Here is a 23189-nt window from a genome sequence, read left to right as displayed (position 1 = left end):
TTCCTACTATCATTACTCAGTATTTCAAGGGACAAAATAACAGTTTTGTAATAATGAAAGTTTCATTATTAATGATAATGGATATAATTCCATATATCAAATTGTCTTCAGAATTTCAATTTTTTTTTTGGATGTCTTCTCAGATGGAATTAGATTGTCACTAACTTTCACTTTATCAGTCATGGGATGATCATCAGCTCTGATTTGTCTATGCATGTGGTTCACTTTTAGCCCATTATAGTATGGTCTTCAATCTATAGTTTCTTTGCAGGGTTCTTTTTATGTCATTTGTCTGTTTTGTGAGATTTGGCTTAGTTAAATCCAAAATCCACCTAACTAGGTATATGTAGAACTACAATTCATCCCAGTATGTTGAAAATAAAGCTACAGCAAAGTGCCCCTGTCAACCTTCTGTATCATTTCCTCATGGACTATACCTGACACATGACAGTGTGACAGACCAAGTAAGGATGCCACTATCAATCTATGTATTAAATACTAATGAAAGTTTATTTCATTCTTTAGGCTGAAATACCAATAAAAAGTCAAAAGTTTTTTCCCACAACCTAATGAACCATCTTACATATTCTGCTTTGGAAACTGCTAGTTTTAAAGAGCCCCAAACACTCTTCATGGACCTTTTAGCATTATCAAAGACAGCATGGATCAAGTTAATCATCAGATAACAGAGGAAAGGTAACTTGTCAGCAAAAGTTGAATGTGGATCTAGACAATGAAAAATGGTTACTCTTCAGAGTGCTAACTAATGAAAGAATACGGCACTGCCTTTCTACACATACATCTACATGCCAGGTTTTAGATTATGTTCTAAGATTTAATGAGCTTAAACCCATTAAATGCTTTGTGATTTTTAGTGGAAAGGTAAAAAAGTCACCATTTAAATTAAAATGATATATATGAAAACATTCAGTTAACATATCAAGTCCCATGAAAATGTAAGGTATTCTCTTATTATTCCATTTTTAAAGAAAACATGTAAAAAAATCTGAAAAGTTAAACAAATATAACTGGCATTTTTTCTACTTCATTATTTTCAGGTACTATTCAGTATAGTCTTGGGAAAGGTAAAATGTTATGGGAATAACATAACATTTCTGGGTTTGTTTGTTTTGTTTTGTTTTTACTTTGCATTCAAAGTTGGATAACTACATTTACTTTAAGCTATAACTTCATTAGAATATTCTAATTCTTTAGCAATCTCAAATCCTCTTCATATATTTTTTATTCTTTTCCTAGACTCAAAAAAATTTATGTTGTATGCAATTCTGATGGGTTGACTGGAGTTAAATTTCATTATTTTTTCAGGTTTACTTAGTGGGTTAAAACATTTCAACATTAATAATTTTTAGCTTCAGATAGTTTAGTTCTGAATTCTACCAGCCAAACCACAAAATTTCAAGTTGTATTCAGTTCCCAGGTTCAGCTCCAATGGTGGTTAGAAAGAGAGAACATGCCAAACCAGAATAGTCTCAGTTATTTGCTTCTTGGAAACTCAAAGTGAATACCACATTTACACACAGAAGACACCAGTAAAGTACAATCAGCTTCATATCAAGTCTGAGTTGCAACTCTGCCTGAGAAATGTAAAAGAACTGAAAGAAGATGAAGTGGTAAAGATCACCCAAATATGAACAAGGAAGCAAATATTAATAATCAGTTTAAAGGAGAAAGAGAATTATTCACAAGAAAAGAAAGTCTAATTGTACTAAAGTAGAAATGAAGCCTACTTATCTTACTCTTAAGTTAGACTGAACGGTTGAGATGAATGTGAAACCTGGACCTGTTAGGACCTAAAACCAAGTTAACTCTCCTGACACTGAAGATGGGGGCAACAGGATGGGGGATCTGCCAAGCCAATACTTCACTAGAGGAAATTTAAGGACTGCCTGGTTCTGATCTGAGAAAGAGCTTATGGAAAATTCATATCATTTTTTTTAATGACACCCTTCACCCATCATTTGTCTCCATTTGCTCTATAATTATGTAGAAATATAATTAGGTCTTCAGACCTACCAAATTCATTTAAAAAAATAAATAATTCTCCAAATCCTAAAACAAACAAACAAACAAAAGCAAACAATCTCAGAAAGGTCAGGTAACACTTTACCTTGTGAAAAAAAACTTGATCTTAAATTACTTTACATCAACATATGGAAGATTTTATCCCTTGGATTCTCTCCACCACTCCCTCTTATTTTATATTAACAACTGCTGTTTTTCAAGTACGTGGGAAGGGAGGGAAAAAGAGAAAGGAGGGGGCCAGAGCAGAAAAACACAGGAGGACATGAAAATGACAAGTACCCTAAGTTTTACAGTTAAAAAAAAAAAACATCAGATAGTATCAAGGGACATAATCGTTCATTTAACAACCATATAACCTGTGCCATATAAAAGACTCCATGAAACCTTTATGGAGACCAAAGTTTATTTCTAAAGCAGGAAATGAGTAAAGAATTAGGAACAATGATCCAATCAACCACATCTGCTAAACTCCTGTATTAGGACACGGGCCTGGTTATCTTGCCTTTTAAAACACTGGGCAGGATAAACAAATCATGTCTGTGGATTATATTCAAGGAACACCAATTAGAAATTTCTCCCTGGTAATCCTGCTGCTGTTGTTACACATGGAGCAGACGTTAACCTGACAATATTTTGAAGGAGATGAGACCCATGTTGGCCAACCTACAGACCCATGAGCAAGAAAAATAAATGTCTGCTACTGTTGCAAGCAGTGTAAGCAGCCAAAATTGACTAATCAAGTATTTATGTCTTGTACTTCACTGTTTATGCATCTCTATTACATGCCCAGCCCTTGTAGGCATTTAAGTTTACAACCCTGCCTTATTAGCTCCTGTGATCTTGTAGGCCACAGCTAACCTTGCCAATAAGAAAGAAAAAGAATTGTATATTTAACTGTTTTGAGGAAAACTCGGGATGTCAAAATAGGACTCTGGCATCCTGCTCCTACCTTTCTGGGATAGTAGAATAGTCACTTTCAAACAAAACTGCCCCACTCAAGGAGGACACTTGGTCTCCTTAAATCATGAACAAAGCATAGAAATGAGTCAGGAAATACCAATAATGTAAAAATGTGTTACATCCTTTCTTAGTATTTAGAGCAAGGATCTGGGGATAATCATCCCTCTTAAATGTTGTAAAGATTTGGCAGTGCTTCACAGGTTTACTCTTCCAAGGGTACTCTTGAACGAAGACACGCAGATGTTACAGCTCTTTTTGTTGACATGAGTTTGGACTAGTTCTCAGGATTACAATATGAAAACACTTTTTTTGGTGATCCCTTTAAATACAACCTTAATTTTACTGAATCACATTAGCATCTTTATTATGCATTCTCAGCAGGGGTCATCTTGACCCCAAGGGTGAAACCTAGCTTTGATGGGACAGGGGGGAGATTTTATGCTTTTAATGTATAAAACACAGACATACACAGTATGTATAAACAGGTAGACAGTATATCTGTGGCATTAAAATCTCATGGGGAAGGAAGACTTCATTAGAAAAAGGCAGTGTCTAAAAAGCTCCTTAGGGGAGAAAATGAAAACAAGATTGAGAAACACTGATTTAATCTATATTATCCCCTATGAGAAAGCTCCATGTGGTTTGACCTCCACATAATGTAAACTTTTAATCTTAAATTTCAAACATATCTTTACTACCAACGGTCAGTAATAACAGATGCAGAATTGTCTGCTTATAAACTCCACAAGTAAGGAGTTTGATGTTCTCAGGGAATGGGACAAAGCCCTGTAGTTCAGTTCCATCCATGATTCAGCAGTGTTGGTTTCTCTTTGATTCCTCTTCTGTGGCTTCTGCTTTTGGCATAAGTAGTGCTTCTCTAGTACCACTTTTGATCTTGGTGCTATAACTGCATATACGCAGATTCAGTGAAGTTCACAGAAATCAAAATTGGGGATAAAGAAATCAGGGAATTCTGAAGTTAGAGTCAGGAAAGAGCAGCTATAAAAATGCCAGCAGAACGTTTCCAGACTTATTCGTACTCTCTCAATCGTCTCCAGGCCTCATCTAAGTTTATTCTACCAGTTACCTTACCTCTGTCTCACCTCCACCAGATCTACCTTCTACCTAATGTCCACAACTCTAGGTTTGACCTTTTCACCAAAAACAAAGATTGTGCAATGCAATTAGACACCTCCATAGATACCACATTAGTGCTCTATTGCTATGTAACAAATTACCACAAACTTCACAGCCTAAAAACAACAGTGGTTTCTTATCTCACACTTCTGTAGGTTAGCAGTCAGTCCAGACGGGCCTGACTGGGCTCTCTGCTCAGTCTCACAGAGCCAAAATCAAGGTGTCAGCTGAGCGAAATCCACTACACTGCAGCCTGCTTCCTTGCTGGCTGTCATCTGAGGGCTACTCAACGCTTCTAGAGGCCACCTACATCCCTTCTCACATGGCCCCTTCTACTTTCATGTTTTGAATATTTCTGGTTTCTCCTTCTTCTTTAGTCAGAGAAAGCTCAGTTTTCAAGGGCCCATGGAAGTAGATCATGATAATCTCCCTCTCTTAAAGTCAACTGTGTCATATAACATACCATAATAATGGGAATAATAGCTCATCATATTCACAGGTTCCAGGGATTATGACAGAGCATCTTTGGAAGGCCATTTTAGAAATTCTGCCTATCACAAAGTCTATGAGAACGGAGTGGTAATAATTTTAAGTTTTTTAAAACTTACACATACACACACACACACACGTGCACACACACACACACAAATACATACATATATAAACACACATAAATAGTGGTAGCCAGGCCCTAAGAAAGATTCAGAGATCTCACTCTGGTATTCACGCCCTTCTAGTCCCCTCCCACACTACAACAGGCATATCTGTGTAAGAGAATACAGGAGAAGTAATGCTATGTAACTTCCAAAGCTAGGTCATAAAGACATTGCCATTTCTACTTTGTTCTCTAAGATCACTTACTCTAGGGAAAGTCAGCTGCCATGTCACGAAGAGAGTCAAGCAGTCCTGTGGAGAGGTCCAGGTGGCCAGTAACTGAGCCTTCCTGCCAACAGACAGGACCAACTTACTAGCCACACAAGTGAGCCATCTTGGAAGCATCTCCTCCAACTCCAGTCAGGCTTTCTGATGACTGCAGCCTTGTCAATACCTTGACCATAATCTCATGAGACCATAACCAGAAAACTAGCTAATATGCTCCTGAAATCCTGACTCACAGAAACTGAGAGATAATAAATATTTCCTGTTGTTTCTAGCCACTATACTTTAGAATGATTTCTTAAACAGCGATATATAACAAATTTTTAAGTATACAATGCAGATATACAGATATTAGAGATATATAACTTTAAAAATACAGAAGAAAAAAAACTCCTAAAATGAAAGAATCACTTATGTTCATTAATAAAAGATCAATTAAGTAGAAATATATTCTTTAAATTACTATTTTAATAATTTTTTAATGGGATACAAATGAAAATAAATACTGCACCTTAGAATAGCAATAACATTAAAAATTCCTAAAGTTTGGCTTATTCCAAGATTCAAGGAGAGAGTATAAAAGAAATAGGAAGGGTTCCTAGGCAGCTCAGTCAATTAAGTGTCTGACTCTTGATTTTGGCTCAGGTCATGATCTCACTCATAAGATCAAGCAGCACCAGGCTTGCTTGAGATTCTCTCTCTCTCCCTCTGGCCTCCCCCACTCATGCTCACTCTCTCAAAAAAAAAAAAAAAACAAAAACAAAACAAAAAGGGTGTCAAAAAAAAAAAAGAGATACCAGGAACTAAAGCATTATAGTACAAAAGCACTGTATGAGAGTTAAAAAATAAATAACTGAAAATAAATTCATTCTCTCAAATAATATTTACTAAGAACCTTCTACATATACTAATATTGTGAATGTAACAATAAAAATAAAAAGACATAATCCCTGCCCACTTGGAATGTATTCTCCAATGAGGAAGACATGTACTAACTAATCATACACATACTACAACTGTAACAGTGACAAGTGCCACATAGAAGAACCATAGTACATGACTCAGTTCTCTAGAAACATGACAATTCTAAATGTGTTATGTTAAACATAATAAAATAGATTCAAAATACAGTAAGTAAAAAAAAATAGAACTACAGGTAAATTTGTCAATGCAACAATATAATAGACTATTTTAACAACCTTCTGTAAATTACTATTAGGTCAGGCTGAGGAAAAAAAATCAGTAAAGATAAAGATTTGAACAACCCAAATAACAAGCTTAATTTAATGCTCATATGCAGAGCATTGAATTTTAGAGAATAATAATTCTTCTCAATCACACCTAGAACATATATAAAAACTGATTCTACATTAAACCTTAAAGCAAGTTTCAGAAAACTTCAGAGAATAGGGGCACCTGGGTGGCTCAATTGGTTAAGATGTGACTTTTGTTCAGGTCATGATCTCACAGTTTGTAGGTTCAAGCCCCACATCAGGCTCTGTGTGACAGCTCAGAGCCTGGAGCCCGCTTCAGATCCTCTCTCTCTCTCAAAATAAATAAACATTTAAAAACAAAAACATTTTTTTAAAAGATAATTTTTTTAATAATTTAGGTATTTAAAAATTCCAAATAATTCATGAAAGAAGCAATCATAATGGAAATTTTAAAAAACCATTAGAACTAGGGACACCCAGGTAGTTCAGTAGGCTCAGCATCTGACTCTTGATTTTGGCTCATGTCACAATCTCATAGTTCTTGACTTTGAGCCTTGCATCAGGCTCTGTGCTGACAATGCGGAGCCTGCTTGGGATTCTGTCTCCCTCTCTCTCTGACCACCCCCCCCCCCCCCACCGCTGCTCTCTCTCTCTCTCATAAATAAATAAATAAATAAATAAATAAATAAATAAATAATTAATTAGAACTAAATAAAAATGAAAATACTTTATATTAAAAAAATGAAGCACTGGATATTCATAGACTACAAGCTAAGAGTAAAATAAAGAAAAACTGAAAATTAATGGGTTAAATGAGCAAGAAGTTGGGGAGGTTGAAATAATCCCAGAAAAAATGCAATTAGAAAAGAGATAATAAAATAACAGAAATCATTGAAGTAGAAGACAAAAAAAAAAAAGAGAGGACAAGAGGACCAACAAAGAACAAAAAGCACAGTCCTTTGAAAAGACTATAAAAATATTCAAAACTTTGACCAGACTTTTCAAAAAGAAAGGGAGAAAGAAGACAAAGTAAGTAATATTAGGAATGAAAAGGGGAATAAAATTACAAATAAAACCAGATTTAAAGACAGGGAGAATATAGTGATTAACTTTATAACAATAAATTTAAAAAATTTAAGAAAATGGGCATATTCCTAAAAATATTCACCAAAACTACTCAGGGAGAATAGTCCTATACATCATTAAAGGAATTTATTTCATTTTTAAATCTTCCCACAAGGAAAATACCAAGATCAGACAATTTTTCAGGCAAGTTTTATCAAATTTTCAAGAAACAAAAATTCTAATTTATACAAACTATTATAAAATATTAAAAAGAAATATTACACAATTCCACCAAGTAACTCAAAATCACACAAAAATTAACTCAAACTAGATCATAAACTAAATGTAAAACCTAAAACTACAAAACTTTAGAAGAAACCACAGCAAAAATCTCTATGTCCTTGGCTGGACAAAGAATTTGTAGAAATGACATCAAAAGCACAATCTATAAAAGAAAAAAATTGAGAAACAGGACTACAGCAAAACTAAAACCTCCAAAAGCTACCATGAACAGACCAATGAACAGAGAAACCACAGACTAGAAGACAATAACTGCAAATCATGCATCTGATAAAGGACTTGCATCCAGAATATATAAAGAATGCTTACAACTCAATAACAAGGGGCGCCTGGGTGGCGCAGTCGATTAAGCGTCCGACTTCAGCCAGGTCACGATCTCACGGTCCGTGAGTTCGAGCCCCGCATCGGGCTCTGGGCTGATGGCCCAGAGCCTGGAGCCTGTTTCCGATTCTGTGTCTCCCTCTCTCTCTGCCCCTCCCCCGTTCATGCTCTCTCTCTCTCTCTCTCTCTCTCTCTCTCTCTGTCCCAAAAATAAATAAAAGTTGAAAAAAAAAACTAAAAAAAAAAAAAAAAAACTCAATAACAAGAAAACAACCAACCAATTAAAAACTAGGCAAAAGATGTGAATAGACATTTCACTTAAGAAATTTACAAATGAACATACGAATAGGTGTTCAATATCACTAGTCATTAGGGAAATGCAATTAAAACTACAATGAGGGGCGCCTGGATGGTTCAGTAGGTTGGGCATGCGACTTCAGCTCAGTTCATGATCTCACAGCTTGTGGGTTCAAGCTCCGCATCGGGCTCTGTGCTGACAGCCCAGAGCCTGGAACCTCCTTTGGATTCTGTGTCCCCCTCTCTCTCTGCTCCTCTCCCTCTCACGCTCTGTCTCTCTCTCCTTCAAAAACAAATAAACTTTAAAAAAAAAAAAAAACCTACAATGAAATTGGCAACATAGGGCTCCCTGTGGCCCCCAAGTGGATAGAAAAATAACTACAATGAAATACCACTACACACTCATGAGAATAGCTATAATCAAGAAGATAAACAATACTAGGTGTTAGTGAGGATGTGGAGAAACAAACCATCATGCATTGCTAGTGAGAATGTGAAATGGTACAGCCACTTTGGAAAGCAGTCTGGCAGTTTTCATTAAAAAGTTAAACATACACCTTTCATATGATCTAGCCACTCCACTTCTAGGAATCTACCCAAAAGAAACAAAAACCTATGTTCACACAAAGACATATCCATGAACATTCATAGCAGCATTATTCCTGAGAGATGAATATGGAAACAATCCTAGTGTCCATCAACTGATGAATGGATAAACAAAATGTGCTATAGCCATACAATGGAATACAACTCAACAATTTAAAGGAACAAACTACTAATATATCCTATAACGTGGATGAACCTCAAAAATATCATGCTAGCAGAGCCTGGGTGACTCAGTCAGTTAAGCATCCAACTTCAGCTCAGGTAATGATCTCACGGTTCGTTGAGCCCCACACAGGGCTCTTGGCTGTCAGTGCAGATCCGGCTTGGGATCCTCTGTCTCCCTCTCTCTGCTCCTCCCCAGCTTGTACTTTCTCTTTCTCATTCTCTCTGTCTCTCTGTCTCTCTGTCTCTCTCTCTCTCTCTCTCTCTCTCAAAATTAAAAAAGTTAAAAAAAGGGGGCGCCAGGGTGGCTCAGTCGGTTGAGCATCCAACTTCAGCTCAGGTCATGATCTCGTGGTTCATGAGTTCAAGCCCCGCGTCAGGCTCTGTGCTGACAGCTCAGAGCCTGGAACCTGCTTTGGATTCTGTATCTCCCTCTCTCTCTGCCCCTTCCCTGCTCACACTCTGTCTCTGTCTCTTTCAAAAATAAATGAACATTAAAAAAAAATTAAAGAAAAAAAATTAAAAAAAAAACATCATGCTATGTGAAAGAAACCAAACACAAAAGACTACATATGATTCCACTTGTATGAAATGTTTAGAAAAGGCAAATATATAGAGATAGAAAATTGATCAGTGGGTGCCCAGGACTGAGAATGGAAGCAGGAATTAACCTATACATATGCATGAGGGAAATTTTTACAATGACAGAAATGTTCTAATGATATTGTGGTGATGATTTATTATGAAGTTAGCAAATTAGATGAATTATACAATTTAAAATGGTTGAATTTTTATAGCATTTAAATTGTGCCTTAATAAAATTGTTCTTTAAAATAATCAAATGAGGGGTGCCTGACTGGCTCCTTCAGTGGAGCATGAGATTCTTCACCTTGGGGTTGTAAGTTCAAGCCCCACATTGGGTATAGAGATTACTTGTTTAAAATCTTGAAAAAATAAAATACCGTAACCAAACGATTTATGAAAATATATTCAGGGCGCCTGGGTGACTCAGTCAGTGAAGCGTCCAACTCTTGGTTTCAGCTCAGGTCATGATCTCAGTTTCATGAGTTTGAGCCCCACGTTGGGCTCTACGCTAGCAACACAGAGCCTGCTTGGGATCCTCTCTCTCCCTCTCTCTGTCCCTCCCCCACTAGTGCTGTCTCTGTCTCTCTCAAAATAAATAAACAAACTTAAAACAAAAAAGATATTCAAGCTCATTAGTAATCAGGAAAATGAAAACTAAGATCACAGATGCCAAAGATGGGCATGAGTTTTAAAGTCTGATAATACCAAGGCAAGAAGATATGGAGCAAGAATTCCTACACATCACTGGTAGGAATATACCTGTTTAGGTACAACCACTCTGGAAAACAATTTGTCCTGATTCTGCGAAGTTACATTATGCACATACCCTATTACCAGAAAATCACTCCAACATAGATACCCTAGACAGGGGCTTGATATTAAAAATTTTAGGCTTTGCAGATCATCAGATCTTTGCCACACATAATGCAACTCTGCTTTCTATCAAGCAAACAGCCACAGACAAAACATAAACAAATGAGCATAGCCGTATTACAATAAAACTTTATTTATAAAAACAGACATCAAGATAGATTTGATCACTGGGCAGTAGTTTACCACTTCCTGCCCTAGAGAAAGAAATACCTGTACATGCAATCCAGGAGACATGTACAACAATTTTCATAGGATTTGTTTCTATTAGCACCAAACTGTAAACAACCCAAATGTTCACTAACAGGAAAAAAGATAAATACATTGGGGCCTATTTTCAAAATGGAATATAACACAGCAGTGAAAATGAATTATGCTCTTGCTACCTGAAACAACATGGATAAATCTAAGAAACACCATTAAATGAAAAAAGTAATTCATAGAATATGATAGGATTTAATCACAGATATATGATTTAATAGAGCTCAAAAATAAAACTAAATAAACTGTTTTTATATCTCGTATTTAAGTGTACATCCAGTAAAAGAAAACTATAAGGAAAAAATTATAGGAATGGTAAAAACTCAAGATAAAGATTATGTGTCAATAGAAGGCCAAAGATAGGATCAGGGAGAAGCCCACAGTTGGCTTCAATAGTGTCAGCATTGTTCTGGTTCTTATTAAGTCATAGGGTCATAAGGCTTCATAACCTACACATGCAGGATATATTTCCTCCTATATACATAAAATACACATTAAAATTTTGTTAATAAAAGGTAAACAGAAATACTCTGTACTCAGTGGGAAAAAAACCCAAAATAACTGAAGAGGCTACCTGTAACTGAAACAGAAAATATAGAACTTGCCCCTAATAAGCAGTCTGAGTATTTATGCTCCAAGTCAGCCAAGCAGATCATGACAAAATGGTTTTTAACTACCCCTTGGATTCAGAAAGAACTGACAAAAGCCAAATGAAAATGCATTAACAATTATTCTAAAACTTAAAAAAGATAAAGTATCTGTGGGCTAATCTTTCTTAAGCTCAGTTTTTGCTATTTAGTATGTTTATAACTGTGGAATACTGTTGTTATAAACTCATTTGAGCAGAGGACCAGCTAGAGTGCATAAAGATTAGGTACAATAGTAGGATTATGGCACCATCTGGTGGCAGGACCCTACAACAGCAGGTACTTGTTTTCTCTTTTTTTTTTTAATATGAAATTTATTGTCAAATTGGTTTCCATACAACACCCAGTGCTCAACCCAACAGGTGCCCTCCTCAATGCCCATCACCCCCCCTCCCCTCCCTTCCACCCCCCATCAACCCTCAGTTTATTCTCAGTTTTTAAGACTCTCTTATGGTTTGCTTCCCTCCCTCTCTTTTTTTTCCTTCCCCTCCCCCATGGTCTTAAGTTTCTCAGGATCCACATAAAAGTGAAAACATATGGTATCTGTCCTTCTCTGTATGACTTATTTTACTTAGCATAACATTCTCCAGTTCCATCCACATTGCTACAAAAGGCCATATTTCATTCTTTCTCATTGCCAAGTAGTATTCCATTGTGTTTATAAACCACAATTTCTTTATCCATTCATCAGTTGATGGACATTTAGGCTCTTTCCAGAATTTGGCTACTGTTGAAAGTGCTGCTATAAACATTGGGATACAAGTGCTCCTATGCATCAGCACTCCTGCATCCCTTGGGTAAATTCCTAGCAGTGCTATTGCTGGGTCATAGGATAGATCTATTTTTAATTTTTTGAAGAAACTCCACACTGTTTTCCAGAGTGGCTGCACCAGTTTGCATTCCCACCAACAGTGCAAGAGGGTCCATTCACCAATTATCTAATAGGCACCTACCAAGTATAGCACACACACATTTTTAAATCTTTCTCAGAATACAGGGCATAAAATAAGGTATAGTATCTAAAACAGAGTCCCCGTCTTCAAATATATATATATATATATACAGTTAAATTTATGACTATCAGAATGTTAAGAGTCTGCTCTTGCTTAGAAGTTTGTGTAAAGTATCTGTGCCCCTAGAACTCTTAAGCAAGAAGTTCCTCCAGAGCATCCTGGTAAGTCCATCAACTCACCACACCAATGCAGCTTGCAAGTAAAAGAACTGTGGTGGTTTGGGAAAGTCTCCAGTCTCACTATGGAAAATATAGAGGTTCCTCAAAAAATTAAAACTAGATCCACATACAACTCAGCAATTCCACTTCTGGATATATACCCAAAAGAAATGAAAACAGTATTTCATCAAGATATCTGCACTCCAATGTTTATCACAGCAGAATTCTCAATAGCCAAGATACAGAAACAATCTAAATGCCCGTTAACAGATGAATGGATTTAAAAGTGCAGCATATATACACAATGGAATATTATTCAGCCACAGAGAAGGAAGATATCCTCCCATTTGCAACAACATGGATGAACACTGAGTACATTATACCAAGCGAGGTAAGTCAGAGAAAGAAACATACTATATATCAGTTACATGTGGAATCTAAAAAAGTTAAACCTGTAAAAAAAAAAAAAAAAAAAACAGAGTAAAATGGTGGTTAACAGGGGGAGGCAGTGGGAAGATAAGAGTGATGGTGTTTAAGGGCACAAACTTGTAATGAGTAGTAAATAACCCATAGAGATCTAATGCACAGTATAACGAATATAGACAATAACATTGTACTATAATTATGTAATGTTGTAAATACTGCTGTATCAGCAATCATATTATAATATATAAATGTATTAAATACGATGAAAACCTTAAAGTTACACAATGTTACATGTCACACTTATTCAATTAAAAAAAAAGTCCTCGAATTCTTGACACTTCTTTCAAAAGGTAGAGTCAAATTTCTCTTTCCTTGAACATGAGTTGTATTTAATGATTTGCTTCTAAGGAAGAGAATGTGGCAGAAGTTTATGATGTGTAACTGCCACAGCTAAATCATCAAAAGCATGACCACTTCCACCTTGCCTTCTTTTGGATTACTCATCCTAGGGGAAGTCAGCCATCATGGAATGAGGAACTCAAGCAGCCTGTGGAGACACCACTTGTAGAGGAACTGTGACCTGCCAACAACCACCATCAACTTCCCAGTCACATGAGTGAGCTCCCTTGAAAATATTCTCCAGCCCCACCAAGACTTCAACATACCGCATCCCTCACCGATATCTATGAGCTAAGCCACTCCCAAATCAACGGAAATAATAAAGGTTAATTATTGTTTTAAGCCACTTAGTTTTGAAGTAATTTGTTGTGCAACAAGACATAACTAACACAACAACCTATCACAGAACCAAAATGTATCTACAGTGGAAACTAAAAATAGCTCACTTCAGTTGAATATTCATCATTTTCTAAGTTGAAGAAACAGCAACCTAAGGAGACTTCAGGTGGTCAGCAAGGAATGTTTCGAACGTTATATTTTTGCAAAGCAACTGTACTAGGTACTGAGTGGAGAACCATGCCCTTGAGGTACAAAATAATTTATGTTTTTTCAACTAAACTTTTTCCCCTGGCTCTGAAGGTTATAGGTCTATGGGAGGTTTGGAAAGTTTCTCCTTTACCTCTGTGAGGGATCCACAAGCCACTCCACCATGCAGGGCTTCATCCAACGCAGAAAGAGTTGTAGCTAAGAACACTGGTGAGACAGAGGCAGATGTTTGCATCTTTAACCCATAAGCCTACACAAGAAAAAGAAAATGATCTTTTCAATATCCCTGTTTATTCGAAAACAGAAACCAAATCCAAACTTCAATTTCTAGCAGCTGGAACCCAAACCCATCTCTTTTTTCCTCAAACTTTTATTTGTTAAACAAATATTCAATCCATGCCCAGAGACAGTGCTAGACAATGGGGCTATGATAGAATAGACAGAACCCCTGCCCTCACAGTATGTATAGTCACCCAGCAATTGAAACCAGGACTGGAAACCAGACAGTCACCATACAATTATTAGAGATATTGTGACAGAGAAAGTGGAAACACAGGAACAGTAGACCTGATCTAGATTTTGTGATCTAGGAAGACTTCATGCAAAAGCTAGATGTCTGAGCTAAAATGTGAAATAGCTGTTAAGCAAAGGAAATGTGCATGTTCCTGCCAAAGAGACAGAATATACAAAGAAAGGGAAAAAATGGGAACTAATAAAAACCACAAAAAATAAAGAGTTCATTCAGAATGGTTGAAAGATGGGTGTGTGATCACAGTGGGGCAAGTGATGAGGCTGGATAAATAAGCAAGAGACAAATCATGAAAGAGCCTTGTTGAAATCTGGAGTCTATACTGAAAGCAACAAGGAATGACATGCTCAAGTTTTCATTTCAAACCAAGGTTGGTCTGTGAAGAATAGTTGAAGGTAGCTATGGTAGGCTGAGATGTGGTGCCCCAAAAGATATCCACATCAAATCCCTGGAAACTGTGAATGTTACCTTATTTTGAAAAAGGGCCTTTACAGGGGCGCCTGGGTGGCGCAGTCGGTTAAGCGTCCGACTTCAGCCAGGTCACGATCTCGCGGTCCGTGAGTTCGAGCCCCGCATCGGGCTCTGGGCTGATGGCTCAGAGCCTGGAGCCTGTTTCCGATTCTGTGTTTCCCTCTCTCTCTGCCCCTCCCCCGTTCATGCTCTGTCTCTCTCTGTCCCAAAAATAAATAAACGTTGAAAAAAAAAAATTAAAAAAAAAAAAAAAAAAAAGAAAAAGGGCCTTTACAGATGTGATCAATGTGACTTCATACCCAGCAATGTTTAAGAATGTTTGCCTCTGCAATTTATAACATTAAAAATTACTAGTATTTTATTAAATTGCCCAAATAAACTGTGGTCAAGCCATAGAACTATAACCATTCATTCACTCATTCATTCCACAGATACTGAGTACCTACTGTATGCCATATACTATGATAAACTCTGGGAATATAATAGTACCAAACAGATAGTTTCTAACAACTTAAAGTTTACAGTTTAATAAATCTATATATCAAATTCAAGGCTCTTCTGCTTCTGTGAGGAGGTATGAAGACCAGCATATTAAATATATTAATGAGTTATAAATGTGATGACTCCTGTGTAATCTCACCCATTAAATTCTTAGATCAGTTAAACCCTGGGTTATCACATTTTTCTAAGGCTACATTCAGCTACATTAAAAAAAAAAAAAAACAGAAAAGCTACAGAACAAAGTCATGTGGTATGCATCTGATTTAGAAATGCCTCAATACTGTCTACAATCTATCATCAGGCAACATCAGTGGGCCTGGGGACACTTTATCAAACATGTAAAGGCAGCCCAATCTGTCAAAATTAAAGTATTTCCTTTGCAACGGTTAAATGCACTAATCACAATAGATTTAGTGACACAAAGACTAAAATGAACAGAATAAGACTTCAGAAATTATAGTATGTACATAAATGAGACAAAAAGGAGTATCTTATTATGATACTCCACCAGTTTTTCTTCTACTTTGGTGGCTGCTTCTTCTTAGACTCATCATTATCTAATCTGATCTTAAAATGCAGACTTCACTCAGGACTTGGTCTTGGATATGCTTATCTCATTACCATATTTACACTGAGGACTACCAAATACATACTTTTACTACAGACGTCTCCTTCACACTCCAGGCCCATATATTTAACTGCCTGTTTGCATCTCCAATTGATGTTTCACAAGCACCTCACATTCAACAAGTAGTAAATTATGCCTCCCTCAAGCCTGACACTCTTACAGCATTCCTTATCTCAGGAAGTGGTACTACCCAGTTTCCTAAAGCAAAAATCAAGGAATCATCTGTCACTTTCCTGTACCTCATCACCACCCACAGCCAAACAATCACCAGTCCTCTTTACTGTACCTCCTAAATTATCTTTCATCATAACTGACATTATGCCATCTGGGTTAACACCATACTAACAATCCATGTCACGATCACTTTCTGTTTAGAATACAGGAATACATACCTAGATGGTCTTCATCAATACTTCCCTGCTCCTTTTCAATCACTTGTCTACGTTCAAGACTGACTTTTTAAATATACATATTAGATTATACCCTTTTATGACTTCTCATTGCCCACAGAATAAAGTCTGAAATCCTTTACATGGTCTGCAGGCCCCACAATCTGACTCCTGCTCACTTCTCTGACTTCACCTCTGAGGCCACTCTGTTCCTCACTGCTATGTTCCATCCACACCAGCCTGATTTTACTGCCATGAAAGCATATGCTCCTTCTCTTCACAGGGCCTTTGCATTTCCTGCTTCCACTGCCTGCAAACTCCTCCCTGCTCACATCCCTTCTCAACTTGGCCTAATTCTCCCCTATCCATCCTTCAGGTTTTAGCTGAAGTGTTGCTTCCTTGGAGGAGACCTTCCTGATCCCTAAACTAAGTAATGTTCCCTGTTACTAAGTTTCAGAGCTTTTTACAATTTTCCTTCATAGGACTTATCATTACTACAACTAATCATTTATGTAATTATGTGTTTAATGTCTGACTTATCCCACTAGACTGTAAGCTGCATGAGGAACATTACCATGCTCACTCTAATATCTCCAGGACCTGACAGAGTACCTGCCACATGACTGGCACTCAATAAATACTAATTCAAGTAATATATAACTGAACAAAAGACTCTTCCCTGGAAAAATGAACTAAGGCTAAGCCAATGTTTAACACAAGACTCAAATCTAGAGAATCCTACAAGAGTGAATGCACAACAAAGGGAAAAGATGGCTTCTTGAGCTCACATTTGGAATAGTATTGATACTGCATTCCAAATGTGAGCTGAAGAAGCCATCTTTTTGGTGGCTTTGGTGGTATTGATACCGCAGCTGAAGTGGTGGTGCAAGTGGAGCCCGGAAGTGAATTTCCTCCCCATGCTCTCTTATTTAATTCTCTAACTAGAAACATGACGTAGGTATTGACCAAACACATAGAATGACATACCTCAAATTAAAACACTTTGTTGGTGCTTTACAACCTTCAAAATAGTAACAAGTTAATTTAAACCTCATCACAGAATCATCACTATCTTAGTTCTCTTACTTCTCCCATAAAATAAAGTGAGCTATTCAAAGCTCCAAGGTCAATGACAAAGCTAAGACAGTGCCAATTCCTAACTCTGATTTGAATTCTCCTTTTGACTACTCTGGCTTTGAAGTATTTTCTTAGATCACAAGCTAAATCTGAACAAAAGGAAATATTTTTATCTATTCATTAATTTCAGAAGTTTCAAATGACACTAACATCCCTTCCTTCCTACTTCACAGAATTGAACTCCACTTTATTGCTCAGTGGTTACCAAATTTCGATATAAGATAGTAAGGTAAGTAATCTACAATCCACCTAAATAAATACATTTGCAAAGCACTGAAGTGCACTGACTTCTAGGCACTCTTATTCTGGGAAAACAAGATCTTTTCTACCACGCACCAAACCTACATTTTGAAAAGCTAACATTATGACACAGAAAGTATGAAATAATAGTACTTGATGAGAATTTGTTATAAAAGACTTTTAACTTTCTCAAGAGAGAGAAAAGTTTTAAAGTATTATTTATTCAATCAATGAGCAGTGTAAATCCACTATATGTGCTTTATAATGTAGATTGATGATAATAAAAGTTGGTATTACAGAGACAGGGGCATTCTAAAATTATGAGTGTATTATAATTTAACCGTGAAATCCACAAATCCTATGCAAACAAATAAAAGACAAAGATGACCTTTTGAAATATCAATATTGGCTACAGAAAAAAAAAAACTTCCTGTTGCTTCCTCATTCCATTTTTAGGAACTGTCTACCATGAGCTTACAAACTACATAAATTTTTCACATATATTCTCATTAAAGGACCAGTCCTATGGTGTAAGAGTCAATATTTTTTTTAATGTTTATTCATCCATTTTTGAGAGAAAGAGAGAGAGAGAGAGAGGCAGAGACAGAAGGAGACACAGAATCCCAACCAGGCTTCCTGGTATCAGTGCCCACAAGTTGTGAGATCATGACCTGAACTGAAATCAGAAGTTGGACATTTAACCAACTGAGCCACCCAGGCACCCCAAGAGTCAATATGTTTTTTAATTTTTTTTAACATTTATTTATTTTTGAGACAGAGAGAAACAGAGCATGAGTGGGGGAGGGACAGAGAGAGAAGAGAGACACAGAATCCAAAGCAGGCTCCAGGCTCTGAGCTGTCAGCACAGAGCCCGTTGCCGGGCTCAAACCCATGAACTGTGAGATCATGACCTGAGCTGAAGTTGGACACTCAACCAACTGAGCCATCCATGTGCCCCAAGAATCAATATTTTTGAGATGTTCATATCTATTTTTAATTTTGCCTCATCTCCAAAAAAATATTTTAAATGAGATAAAGGATCATCTCAAAATAAGTCATAATCAAAACATAATATATATAAATATATACGTATATATGTATATGTACCGTTTGCATCTGTGGGGCACAGGCTCTACTGACCATACACAGAAGTTCATGGACACCTCGATAACTAAGGCCAGTCATCTTCATAAGTTCCAGTGGCGAAAGACATAAAAAGTCCTAGAGAGACATAAAAAGAATATTTTAAAATATATGTGCAACAAAGATACTGGAATTAAAAGGAAACTTTCAATGGACACTGCCCATAATTTACTGCAGATTGAAGATTTATATATTCCTTATAGTATTTCCCCCATATATGACTTAACTAAAAGATATGACGATATAATCTTACCTTCTAATTCTCTAATTCAGTTAGCATATACCAGAGGTCACACCAAGTAACTTCACATAGCAGCAGCCTCCAACCCAGGTGTATATAAACACCGCCCTGTGCTGCAGTTTAGGCACAAATACCCAGAAAGTGTCAGGTTGAAATGAGTTTCTTACTGAGCTATGACAGCATTCAGGAAAAGTATTTAATAGAGACAATAAAACAGACTATGGAATGAAATGTTAAATCTCATACTTTTAAGAGTGTTTCCAAGTACGAACATGAGGATTTTTTTTTTAATTTTTATTTATTTTTTTGAGACAGAGAGAGACAGAGCATGAACGGGGGAGGGTCAGAGAGAGAGGGAGACACAGGATCCGAAACAGGCTCCGGGCTCTGAGCTGTCAGCACAGAGCCCGACGCGGGGCTCGAACTCACAGACCGTGAGATGATGACCTGAGCCGAAGTCGGACGCTCAACCGACTGAGCCACCCAGGCACCCCGAGGATTATTAAATGTATAATAGAGGAACCAAAAATACCATTAATACACAAAGCAGTTTTTTTTTAATTGTAGTATGCTCTGAAAATCTGTCTTATTAAGGATTAAATCCTAATATAAAACATTAAGTCTAGGGGCACCTGGGTGGCTCAGTCAGTTAAGCATCTGGCTTCGACCCATGATCTCATGGTTTGTGAGTTCAAGCCCCACATCGGAATCTCTGCTGTCAGCACAGAACCTACTTCGGATCATCTGTCCCCCTCTCTCTCTGCCCCTCCCCCCTTCTCTCTCTTTCAAAAATAAACATTAAAAACAAAACAAACAAACAAAAAATGTTAAAACTTATTTAACCTCCTAAGAGGGAGCTGCTTCACTACTGTGCCTAAAATGCAACATCTGCTTTATACATTTCTCTCATTACATTGATAAGGATTCTATTAATTTCTCTTGCTTGCAAGAGACATTACCCATTTTGAATACTGTCTCTTCATTTGAGTCTTATTTCTCATATAACTGCAAAATTTCTTTCAATTCGATGAAACTTCTCTAGAATTCCAAATAAATAGCACGAGTATACTTCACATTATGCCATAAGCATTCTCCCCTGACCCAAGCAAAAGTATAGGAATTTAGGTAAATGAAATCACATTTGATACAACCTAAGTGGCCTGTTATTTTATTTTATTTCTGAGAGAGAGAGCACAAGCGGCAGAAGGGCAGAGAGACACAGAGAGAGAAAGAGAGAGAGAATCTTAACCAGGCTTCACATCCAGCACCAAGCCCCACAGGAGCCTAATGAGGGGCTCATTCTTAAGACTCTGAAATCACGATCTGAACCAAAATCAAGAGTTGTAACCGACTGAGCCACCCAGGCACCCCAAGTAGCCTGTTATTTTAAAATAGCCTATGGAGAAGCACCATCATTCATTTTTTTTTTAGAAAGTTAAATTTTCATATTTCAGGTTTAAGAGTTATTAAGGTATATTTAATATTAATTTGTACTCTGGGAATGCAAGCTGGTGCAGCCACTCTGTTAAACACTATGGAAGTTCCTCAAAAAACTAAAAATAGAACTACCCTACGACCCAGCAATTGCACTACTAGGCATTTATCCACGGGATACAGGTGTGCTATTTTGAAGGGACACATGCACCCCCATGTTTATAGCAGCACTATCAACAATAGCCAAAGTATGGAAAGAGCCCAAATGTCCAATGATGGATGAATGGATAAAGAAGATGTGGTATGGGGCGCCTGGGTGGCGCAGTCGGTTAAGCGTCCGACTTCAGCCAGGTCACAATCTCACGGTCCGTGAGTTTGAGCCCCGCGTCAGGCTCTGGGCTGATGGCTCAGAGCCTGGAGCCTGTTTCCGATTCTGTGTCTCCCTCTCTCTCTGCCCCTCCCCCGTTCATGCTCTGTCTCTCTCTGTCCCTAAAATAAATAAACGTTGAAAAAAAAAATTTAAAAAAAAGATGTGGTATGTACACACACACACACACACACACACACACACACACACACACACAATGGAGTATTACTCAGCAATCAAAAAGAATGAAATCTTGCCATTTGCAACTACGTGGATGGAACTGGAGGGTATTATTTTAAGTGGAATTAGTCAGTCAGAGAAAGACAAAAATCATATGGCTTCACTCATATGAGGACTTTAAGAGACCAAACAGATGAACATAAAGGAAGGGAAACAAAAATAATATAAAAACAGGGAGGGGGACAAAACAGAAGAGACTCATAAATGTGGAGAACAAACTGAGGGTTAATGGAGGGGGGAATGGGCTAAATGGGTCAGGGGCACTAAGGAACCTACTCCTGAAATTATTGTTGTACTATATGCTAACTAATTTGGATGCAAATTTTAAAAAATAAATAATAAAATTAAAAAAAATTTTTGTACTCAAAATTTCTTAGTGAGAAAGTAAATAAATTTTACCTGACAGGTAACAATTTGATGTCTGTTCAGACGGTCACACAGCTCTTGTGATAAGCCCACTCTTCTGAGCTTCTTGCTACCCATGCTTTCAGATGCAGCAGAAAAAGAACCCTGAAAAGCATTAGAAAATACCATAAGCAATAGTAGACAGGCTACCAAAACACACTACAAAATAAAAAATTCTTCAAGCTTCTTCATGTGTGAAATGAAATGTATAGTATTTAAAATATTACTGATAAAATAAAAGCTGTAGAATCTTTCTATGTCTGCCAAACATGCACACAAACAAAACAACATAAGAATGTGCATTTCACACAATTCTTTTATATTTATTACATGAATATAAATATATCACTTCACATTTGCATAGCATCTTAAGATTTTCAATGTATTTATAAATTTTATTTGGATGTATAATTAACTTTCAAGGAATATTTCCAAGCAGCACTCCTTAGAAAGTCTTTACTGTCAGGGCACCTGGGTGGCTCAGTCAGTTAAGCATCTGACCCTTGATTCTGACTCAGGTCATGATCTCACGATTCAGGAGATGGAGCCTCGTTGGGCTCTGCACTGTCAACATGGAGTATGCTTAGGATTCTCTCTCTCTTTCTCTCTCTCTCTCTCCCGGCCCCTCCCCTGCTCATGTGCTCTCTCTCAAAATAAATAAACTTTAAAAAAAAAAAGTCTTTGCTTTCATTGCACTGTAGCAATAAATTTACTGAGCACCTACTATGTACAGGAGGCACTGTTCCAAAGCTTTATATAAATTATAACATTTAATCTTCTCAATAGCCCTATAAGGAAGGTTGATTATTGACCCAATTTTTACCTATGAGAACACTAAACCCTAGATGTTAGCTATTCCATTGTCACCAGAAAAAGTAAATGGTGGATTCAGAATTTCAACTCAGGAAGTGACTCTAAGGTTTATCCTCTTAACCAGTATACCCCTACTACAAGTCCATAATCATATTTACCCTCTCCTTTTTCTATGAGCCAGAACAAACCTGCGAATCAAACAAGATATTATTATTTCAGGTCTTAATTACAAACTGAAATGTGTGTTTTTTTTGTAGTAGCTGCTCACATTCTCACATGCAAGAAATTTCACTCTTACTGCTGAACCTAAGACTAAATGAGACTCATGAAATATTTGCCTTCAGTGAGCTAGAACACAATCACGGTGATTCCCTTCATAACACATGCAGAGAAGAGGCTGTGCATCTCGCTGAGATGACAAGATACCCTCTGGATAGAATAGAAACAGCAACTCCATTGTTCCAGGAGATAAAGCAATATTGTTAACAGAAAAGGAGTAACATTTTAGAACAAAATACATAGCACTGAAAATGTAGATAACCTGTTTATGCCCAAATTTCTACATAAAATCTAAATTCTCTGCATCAAATTAATTCTCTCCTTCCCTCTCTCCCACTTTCTCTCACATTCATGAGCCTATGCATATGCGCATACACACACACACACACACACACACACACACACACACACACATTCTCATAAGCACAAAATACATCCCTCTCATTTCTCTCAATGGGAATTTGTACCGATTCGTTTCCTAAA

At 37.0% G+C, this 23189-nt stretch overlaps 1 protein-coding gene across 11 annotated transcripts in view; it reads right to left on the bottom strand.

Annotated features, from left to right (window-relative positions):
* RAD51B (RAD51 paralog B) overlaps positions 1-23189 on the bottom strand; it is a 687198-nt gene that overhangs the window by 660829 nt on the left and 3180 nt on the right. For all 11 annotated transcript variants that reach the window (XM_045060112.1, XM_045060113.1, XM_045060114.1 and 8 more), the window contains exons 2-4: positions 21609-21719; positions 18892-19005; positions 14023-14139 (exon numbers count right to left, since the gene is read on the bottom strand). In XM_045060112.1, the coding sequence (XP_044916047.1) occupies positions 14023-14139; positions 18892-19005; positions 21609-21692 (315 nt within the window). In that variant the 5' untranslated portion in view covers positions 21693-21719. The remainder of the gene's footprint in view (positions 1-14022; positions 14140-18891; positions 19006-21608; positions 21720-23189) is intronic.

The sequence above is a fragment of the Felis catus genome, chromosome B3 (genome assembly GCF_018350175.1).
Source record: "Felis catus isolate Fca126 chromosome B3, F.catus_Fca126_mat1.0, whole genome shotgun sequence".
Taxonomy (NCBI): Eukaryota; Metazoa; Chordata; class Mammalia; order Carnivora; family Felidae; genus Felis; species Felis catus.
This window is presented reverse-complemented; position numbering and strand designations above follow the sequence as displayed.